The sequence below is a fragment of the Littorina saxatilis genome, linkage group LG1 (assembly GCF_037325665.1).
Source record: "Littorina saxatilis isolate snail1 linkage group LG1, US_GU_Lsax_2.0, whole genome shotgun sequence".
Taxonomy (NCBI): Eukaryota; Metazoa; Mollusca; class Gastropoda; order Littorinimorpha; family Littorinidae; genus Littorina; species Littorina saxatilis.
The window spans coordinates 4,137,050-4,147,049 of NC_090245.1; the positions used below are offsets into that span (position 1 = coordinate 4,137,050).

The 10,000-nt window shown below is 43.4% G+C and overlaps 1 protein-coding gene across 1 annotated transcript in view; it reads right to left on the bottom strand.

The window, feature by feature from the left end:
* LOC138959679 (Y+L amino acid transporter 2-like) overlaps positions 1–9,063 on the bottom strand; it is a gene marked incomplete at its 3' end in the record, with an annotated part of 10,475 nt that extends 1,412 nt beyond the window's left edge. The window contains 7 exon segments of the mRNA XM_070331265.1: positions 2,786–2,909; positions 3,449–3,493; positions 4,242–4,341; positions 5,592–5,717; positions 6,604–6,873; positions 7,413–7,630; positions 8,052–9,063. Of these exon segments, the coding sequence (XP_070187366.1) occupies positions 2,786–2,909; positions 3,449–3,493; positions 4,242–4,341; positions 5,592–5,717; positions 6,604–6,873; positions 7,413–7,630; positions 8,052–8,308 (1,140 nt within the window).
* Positions 9,064–10,000: the final 937 nt, after the last annotated feature.

The following is a 10,000-nucleotide window of genomic DNA, read 5'->3' on the forward strand; positions in this document are numbered from 1 at the left end:
ACAGGCCTTTAGTGCGACTAAACCAATCATTCACAAGAAGTTTGACTCACAGGCCTTTAGTGCGACTAAACCAATCATTCACAAGAAGTTTGACTCACAGGCCTTTAGTGCGACTAAACCAATCATTCACAAGAAGTTTGACTCACAGGCCTTTAGTGCGACTAAACCAATCATTCACAAGAAGTTTGACTCACAGGCCTTTAGTGCGACTAAACCAATCATTCACAAGAAGTTTGACTCACAGGCCTTTAGTGCGACTAAACCAATCATTCACAAGAAGTTTGACTCACAGGCCTTTAGTGCGGACAAAGAAGAGACACAACAGACAATGTTTAAAAAATTTTTTTTTGTATTGGCATTCAGTCTTTACCTTTGTCTTTTCTGTCTCTGCCTCCATCCGTCCACCCGTCTATCTATCAGTTTGTCTGACTCTCTCTGCCCCCCCCCCCCCTCCCCTCACTTCGATTCTCTCTTCGGATAGATAATGGTTTGACACTAAGCATGTAGATATCTTATTGTGTGTGTGTGTGTGTGTGGGGGGGGGGTTTAATAAATGCAAGCTTTTGTATGATTGGACTAGGCTCCTAATATGGACCAGTTGTGAATGTTTCTGTATTCAATGATTGCTGAATGTGTATAAGAGATAATTTGCTGTTATTGGGCTTAACCGTTAACTGAAGAGAAAGCAACTATCAAACACAAAATGGAAAACAATCTAGCTATCAGCATGAGCAAAAAGTGATCCATATTAGGGGCCTTTCCCCTCCATTGACCAGGGTTACTGACCAGAGCGACAGCGTCAGTCTCCAGCAGTGTTTGTGGGGTGATGAGGCTGTAGTATTATTAGACTACATTGACCAAATGGGTACTCACCAGAGCGACAGCGTCAGTCTCTAGCAGTGTTTGTGGGGTGATGAGGCTGTAGTATTATTAGACTACATTGACCAAATGGGTACTCACCAGAGCGACAGCGTCAGTCTCTAGCAGTGTTTGTGGGGTGATGAGGCTGTAGTATTATTAGACTACATTGACCAAATGGGTACTCACCAGAGCGACAGCGTCAGTCTCTAGCAGTGTTTGTGGGGCGATGAGGCTGTAGTATTATTAGACTACATTGACCAAAGGGGTACTCACCAGAGCGACAGCGTCAGTCTCTAGCAGTGTTTGTGGGGTGATGAGGCTGTAGTATTATTAGACTACATTGACCAAAGGGGTACTCACCAGAGCGACAGCGTCAGTCTCTAGCAGTGTTTGTGGGGTGATGAGGCTGTAGTATTATTAGACTACATTGACCAAATGGGTACTCACCAGAGCGACAGCGTCAGTCTCTAGCAGTGTTTGTGGGGTGATGAGGCTGTAGTATTATTAGACTACATTGACCAAATGGGTACTCACCAGAGCGACAGCGTCAGTCTCTAGCAGTGTTTGTGGGGTGATGAGGCTGTAGTATTATTAGACTACATTGACCAAATGGGTACTCACCAGAGCGACAGCGTCAGTCTCTAGCAGTGTTTGTGGGGTGATGAGGCTGTAGTATTATTAGACTACATTGACCAAAGGGGTACTCACCAGAGCGACAGCGTCAGTCTCTAGCAGTGTTTGTGGGGCGATGAGGCTGTAGTATTATTAGACTACATTGACCAAAGGGGTACTCACCAGAGCGACAGCGTCAGTCTCTAGCAGTGTTTGTGGGGTGATGAGGCTGTAGTATTATTAGACTACATTGACCAAAGGGGTACTCACCAGAGCGACAGCGTCAGTCTCTAGCAGTGTTTGTGGGGCGATGAGGCTGTAGTATTATTAGACTACATTGACCAAATGGGTACTCACCAGAGCGACAGCGTCAGTCTCTAGCAGTGTTTGTGGGGTGATGAGGCTGTAGTATTATTAGACTACATTGACCAAAGGGGTACTCACCAGAGCGACAGCGTCAGTCTCTAGCAGTGTTTGTGGGGCGATGAGGCTGTAGTATTATTAGACTACATTGACCAAAGGGGTACTCACCAGAGCGACAGCGTCAGTCTCTAGCAGTGTTTGTGGGGTGATGAGGCTGTAGTATTATTAGACTACATTGACCAAAGGGGTACTCACCAGAGCGACAGCGTCAGTCTCTAGCAGTGTTTGTGGGGTGATGAGGCTGTAGTATTATTAGACTACATTGACCAAAGGGGTACTCACCAGAGCGACAGCGTCAGTCTCTAGCAGTGTTTGTGGGGTGATGAGGCTGTAGTATTATTAGACTACATTGACCAAAGGGGTACTCACCAGAGCGACAGCGTCAGTCTCTAGCAGTGTTTGTGGGGTGATGAGGCTGTAGTATTATTAGACTACATTGACCAAAGGGGTACTCACCAGAGCGACAGCGTCAGTCTCTAGCAGTGTTTGTGGGGCGATGAGGCTGTAGTATTATTAGACTACATTGACCAAAGGGGTACTCACCAGAGCGACAGCGTCAGTCTCTAGCAGTGTTTGTGGGGTGATGAGGCTGTAGTATTATTAGACTACATTGACCAAAGGGGTACTCACCAGAGCGACAGCGTCAGTCTCTAGCAGTGTTTGTGGGGTGATGAGGCTGTAGTATTATTAGACTACATTGACCAGGGTTACTGACCAGAGCGACAGCGTCCGTCTCCAGCAGTGTTTGTGGGGTGATGAGGCTGTAGTATTATTAGACTACATTGACCAAAGGGGTACTCACCTTAGCGACAGCGTCAGTCTCTAGCAGTGTTTGTGGGGCGATGAGGCTGTAGTATTATTAGACTACATTGACCAAAGGGGTACTCACCAGAGCGACAGCGTCAGTCTCTAGCAGTGTTTGTGGGGTGATGAGGCTGTAGTAGGCCACGTTGGTCAGGATGTACTTGCTGATCACCATGGAGAAGGCCAGGTACACCGACATTGGTAGGTCTCTGGATAACACAAACAGATACAATGTTCTTTAAATATCAGACTCTCGTAAGCGATGGTCAGTGTTTTTGTCGGCATGGAAATTGTGTCTGTTTTCAGGTCATCATCATCATCATCATCCATCATCCATCATCCATCATCAGCATCATCCATCATCATCATCCATCATCATCCATCATCATCCATCATCAGCATCATCCATCGTCATCATCATCATCCATCATCATCATCATCCATCATCATCATCATCCATCATCATCATCATCCATCATCATCATCATCATCATCATCATCGTCATCGTCGTCGTCATCGTCGTCATCGTCGTCACCACCACCAACACCGGACTTGAAAACCTAAATTTTTGGAAACATTGTATTGGGCGAGATGATACAATCCTACATGAGCCACTTTTTAATTGCCTCGGTACTTTAACAAACATCTAGGTTACCATAGATACCGCATCCTACATGTCTCCAAATAGAATGGACATGGAAAATACCCGAAGACAGAAAAAGTCAAGTTACACAAATATGTTTTTACCTTCCTGGGTTCTTCACTTCCTCCATCAATGACGTCATCACTTGCCTGGAGATAGAAAAGTAATATATTTAGGTATACACAGATTTTTTCAGCTAAAGACACGAAACTTGCAAACTAGTCCAGGCTATACACTAAGTGATCAAAAATAGTTTGTTTGTTTGTTCGTTCATGGGCTGAAACTCCCACGGCTTTTACGTGTATGACCGTTTTTACCCCGCCATTTATGCAGCCATACGCCGCTTTTGGAGGAAGCATGCTGGGTATTTTCGTGTTTCTATAACCCACCGAACTCTGACATGGATTACAGGATTTTTTTCGTGCGCACTTGGTCTTGTGCTTGCGCGTGTACACACGGGGGTGTTCGGACACCGAGGAAATTCTGCACACAAAGTTGACTCTGAGAAATAAATCTCTTGCCGAACGTGGGGACGAACTCACGCTGACAGCGGCCAACTGGATACAAATCCAGCGCGCTACCGACTGAGCTACATCCCCGCCCATCAAAAATAGTATATGTCACAAAAATGTAAACTAAAAAAAACCCAACCCAACAACAACAACAACAACAACAACAACAACCCCAAACCCACGGTAATACGTGGAGAGTCACCACAATCCCCTTGTCCTGTCATGTTCAATGAGTATAATAATATTGAACAAAACAATTATTACATTATTAAAACGCATATTTCTTTCAGAAGCATGGCTTGCCATTAACTTGTTTTACAACTGTATCACTGCAGAAAGAAACATTTTGTTTGAATGTAAAAAAAAGCTCGATAAAGATACATACCATCCCCCGTATGAGAAAATAGAGTAGAAAATGGCGACAGCAAACTGGCCCGGTTCTTCTGTTGTGCCCTCAAATATGTTTTCGAAGTTTTCCGTGTTTCCTTTAAGAAAAAAAAATGTAACTGTTGAACGAACTGCGGACACTATTTCCATCAAAGTATTTTTGTACACGAAGAATACACAAGGAAGATCTAATGGAATACATATTTAATCCCCAAGATGCAAACACAATCTTCAGTATATCATTGCGAAAAGCGTGATTTCTAAAAACAGCCACATTTAAAAGGATGACAAAACCCATCAGCATTATATACTTAATCTGGTACCCATCCCTAACAAGTTGCTACTCAAAGTCATCTATTTCTTTCATAGCTTGGTCATTGGCATCAAGCGTGAGAAAACAAGGAAATGACACTTGATTGGTTGGTTTGTTTGCTTAACGCCCAGCCGACCACGAAGGGCCATATCAGGGCGGTGCTGCTTTGACATATAACGTGCGCCACACACAAGACAGAAGTCGCAGCACAGGCTTCATGTCTCCCCCAGTCACATTATTCTGACACCGGACCAACCAGTCCTAGCACTAACCCCATAATGCCAGACGCCAGGCGGAGCAGCCACTAGATTGCCAATTTTAAAGTCATAGGTATGACCCGGCCGGGGTTCGAACCCACGACCTCCCGACCACGGGGCGGACGCCTTACCACTAGGTCAATTACACTTGATCACACAAGATAAGTTACACTGCAACAACAAGCAATGTTACCATTACTCCCAAAACAGATAGAGTCCTAAAGTTTCAAAATCCAGACTAAAATAACAACAAAGCTGGGTCATTGGAACGTTTAAAGACAAAATAAGACATTCACAAGTACATCGACCCAATGGTCGGAAAAGTGGACAGACAACCAAATAATTATGAGACAAATGAAACAAATAAAAGAAACTTTTCTTGGTATGTTTTTGATCCGATCAACACACTAAGATTCTAGGACAAGTTTCTGTCATAAAAACATACCTAGAAAAATCTTCCTCTTTGTTTTATTTGTCCCATAATTATTGGTTTGCCTGTTAACCTTAACGATCATTGGTTTGCCTGTTAACCTTAACGATCATTGAGTCGATGTACCTAAATATCAATCGCACAGTTACAAGGCAAAACTACGCACAGAAACTTGATGCACATTTAATGATGCTTTTAGTAAAAGCCGAACATCCGTCTCTAGTAGACCAAGCCATGTTATAGTAGAAGGCCACAGAGCTAACATTAGTGTGGCCAGCACTAGAAACTAGAGCTACATCTGCCGCGCGCCAATGCTGGCCTTTAAGACAAAATCACAAGAGTTGATACCTTCAGCCATCTTGACGATGCCCCCGATGATGATGATGAGGAGAGCGATGAGCTTCGTGCCAGAGAGGAACGTCTGAATCTTGGTCACGTACTTCATGTACACACAGTTCAGAATCACCATGGTGACTGTTGAGGATGAACAGAAAAGAACATGTCAACATTTTATATTCTTTATTTCAAGCACTTCTTCTGTTTTCCCGGTCAAGCACTTTCAAAAGACGTAGTTAGTGTTTATGACTTATTTTAGTCAGATAGCTTTTAAACATTGAACGATCTTAAACATAATATTTGGAATCTTTCGACATTATTAGTTTCTTCAACATTAATTTCCATCATTGCGTGTACGAACTTTATCTTCATTCTATCGACTACGCAAAGATGAAGATTTAATTCAGCATTTGATAAGAGAAAGAAAAATGTTTTTGAAATGAAGAATGGCTTTCAGCTTTTGAATTTCCTTTCAACGGTTCTACACAGCAATAGCCCGTATGCTGTTTGGACACATCCCTAAAATGGACACCGAGTCAATGCCTCTCCCCCCTCTTTACACACACACACATCATGTACTCACACACTAATTAGCTAAAGTGGAACCCTTTTTAAGAACCCCCCCCCCCCAATTTAAGACTTCCTCCATTTTAAGACCCCGTTTTAGAAGATGTTCTGTTGACACACCATGACCCAGCCGGGTCTCCAGTACTACTTGACACCAACCTCCAGCTCTGGTGCCTTGGTGGCTAGGAGCTCGAGCACGACAGCCAAACCTCCTTCGCGGCGGCTCCTTTTATTATTTATCTTTTTCCCCTTCTTCGCTCAATCATCTAAAGTCGGGGTAACACCCGAGTACACGCCCCATGAGGGCGTTAAACAACATTGATCATAATCAGATTGTTTTAATAACCTAAATGTATCCCAGTTTAAAACTCGCTCAGCTTTAAGACCTGACTTCCTCACACATAACATGTTGTCAGTCTTAAAAGGGGGATTCCACAGTATAACGATCTTCACTCACTCATGATCCAGCCAGCCAGGACCTTAGTGGCGGTCTCCACGGTGTCAGACGAGCAGTCGGGGAAGACGAGCTTGACGATGTAGAGGGCTGCGGTGTAGGCGAGGAAGGCCCAGAAGGGGCCCGCGATCAGCACCACGTAGCCCCACATGATCAGGAAGCCCGGCAGGGGCCCGAAGGTCTTGAGCACGTAGGCGTAGGGCCCGCCCGCCTGGGGCATCATGGTACCCAGCTCCGCGAAGCACAGGGCCAGTCCCAGATTGATGAGACCGCCTGGAGAGAAGTCAATGTATTGTGATGTGTCCAACTATTCGTTACAGTAAAGTGTGTGTGTGTGTGTGTGTGTGTGTGTGTGTGTGTGTGTGTGTGTGTGGCTGGGTGGGGTGGGGGGGGGGGTGAATGTGTGTGGAAGGGGGGGGGGAGGGGGAGTATCCCGGTGTGTATGACTGTGTTCGGTTCGATTCTTGGGTTGGATGTTCTGTTGTTTTGGTTTGTTTTCATTCTTAGGATTTTTTTCTAATATAAAGTACTAGTGTTCCTGATAAAAAACATTCATGTTGTCCCATTTTCTGATCTTTGAAGTGTGATTGAATAAACAACGTTAACAGTAAGCAAACAAACTGACGGAAAAAATGTAATCCAGACACAAACACACAAACAAACAAAACCACAAACAAAACCACAAAGAACGAACGAAAGACAGAAACAATCAAACAACCAAATGACCAACCACCCAACCAACCAACCAACCAACCAAACAAACGCAAAACAACCAACCAACTTAACCAAACGCAAACAACCAAACAACCTACCAATGAGCCAGACGACGAGGGACGCCCCGATAGAGCCGGTCAGCCGGAGGATGGAGGCCGGGGAGATGAAGATGGAGGAGTGACCAGTGACGGCCACCATGATGGCGGTGCAGGTCAACAGGTTGATGGACTTCTTCAGCTGAGGCTGACCCTTTCCCTTGTCCCCGCCTCCAGGGCTGGGCGTCACGGCTTGGTTCTCCACCACAACTGGCTCCACTCTATGGAGGATAGGAACAGGTGAATAGACGAATGAATAAATGAATGAATGAATGAATGAATTAATTAATAGATGAATAGATACATATGTGAATTGAATTGAAATTAAGTTAAAATAGATAAATAAAAAAATATATCAAATTATTATTATTTAAAAAAAATAAAAATAAAATAAAAATATATAAAATTTGATAAAATAACAGCAGATAAATCAAATCAGATAACGTCGAATAAAATAGAATCAGATAAAATAAAATAAAACAAAATGAAATAAAATAAAATACAATAAAATAAAATAAAATAAAATAAAATAAAATAAACGTAGTGGATGGGAATGAAAACACCTTTGCGATACTCTTAAACTACACACACACACACACACACAAAATGTCTACTAAACAAAGAAGAAGTTTTTTGACTTACCCCGAACTCCCAGGGTATGAGGACCCGCCACCCCCTCCATCACCGTTTTCCTCAATGGAAGCGATTCCAGAGCTGTTGCTGTCGTTGTCGGCCTGTTCTGACCCTGGTTGACCCTTGTCCACGTGACCAGCTTCCGGTTCCAGAACGAAGGCTGGGTTGGATCGCCCTCCTGTCATATCCACAGAATCAGGATTGTTGGGTCTGTAAACGCCTGGGATGGTCGGCGTGTCTATCGAAGCACCTTTCCGTTTGAACATTGTCAAGTTTGGTCCTTGCTCGTAGTTTTAATGTAAAATTATTTTTTTGACCTCTGCTGTGGTTTTTCTTTCACTCAGCGAATTTTTGGGGGATTTATTAGTGTTGTCCTTTTTTTCGCTTTCTGAAATGTCACTTTTCAACGCTGTTTTTGTTGTTTTTGTTTTTTGATTCTTCACTCGTGGATAATATTTTTTGGTTTCCTCACAGCTTCACGCTGCTTTTGAAGTCGTCTTTTACCACGTAAGTTTTTTTATTTGTCACCTTTTTGTAGCTTAAAATTTTTTTTCATTTAAAAAAACCGAAAAAAACACAGACTGCTGGTAACGGTTGAGATTTGCACCACTATTATTTTCACTGTGACTGTGATCTTTTCTCTGTTGCGCGAGTCTTTATCGCCACGGTTCCGGCCACTCCTAATGTTGGAACTGTTGACTTCAATCTCCTTTCACAGTACACAAATACCGACACACGCAACAACGAACATTCTGTAGATCAGTATCACGATTTTTTCCAGTCTGTACTCCAAAGAATTTAAGCAGAAACTTCTTTCAGTTCTCGTTCGCAGAAAATAAGCTTACTTCACAGTTACACTACTTTCTGCTTTTCTGACTTCCTTTTATTCATAAAACATAGCTAACAATAAAACCGGTTATGTTTTCATCGCTGGTGAAGAAGAGCAAGACTAAACTTGATGGTGGTTTACGTGTTGGTTTTAATGCAGAAGTGACGGACATGAAGATCCGGTGCCGACAACCAATGAAATGCTGCATCCTCCTGTTCGCCGATAGCCTTCGTTGTAACGGCTTAGGAAGGTGTGGCTGTGTCGGGAACAACACGGGTGAATTAAAATCTACAGGTGCTCGAAAATGTCATTTTGCTGTGTGTGTGTGTGTGTGTGTGTGGGGTTGTGTGTGTGTGTGTGGGGGTGTGTGTGTGGGGTTGTGTGTGTGTGTATGTGTGTGTGTGTGTGTGTGTGTGTATGTGTGTGTGTGTGTGTGTGTGTGTGTGTATGTAAGGCCAACAAAAATAATAGGTGTGGTTACGGTAACATAGCCAAAAAACTTTTTTTTTGTTTAAACTTTTTTTTCTAATGTGTACAAATTAAACCTACTTGACAGAGAAATAAGTGTGCGACTCGGGCGCTTTCGCTTTCATTGCGTTTTCTGCACTCGTTTACTTGTTGTTTTGGGTATTTTTTTGACAAATGTAATAAAAAGTTATAGGGTCGGCCCCAAAAAATAGGGTAGCTCGGGTTACCGTAACCACACCTATTTTTTTTTTAGGCCTAACTCTTTCTCTCTCTCTCTCTCTCCCTCCCCCCTCCTCTCTCTCTCTCCCTCCCCCTCCTCTCTCTTTTTCTCTCTCTACCCCTCTGTCTCTTTCTCACTGGCTCTGATTCCGTCCATCTGCCCGTTTGTCTGTCTGTCTCAGTGTCTGTCTCTCTAATTGCTCTGTCTCTGTTTCCCTGTCTCTGTCTCTCCTTCTATCTCTCTCAAGTTATATCTCTCTAATTCTATCTCTCTCTATGCGTGTGTGCGACAAAAGGTTGTCAACTTAGACAGTTGAACGCATTTCAATTATTGTACTGCGCGCTTGTTATCGACTTATTGATGCAGTCATTAATACGCACCCAACATGGCCAATACATCCTTATGGCGAGATTGAACATAAATTTTTGTTCTCATAACTGC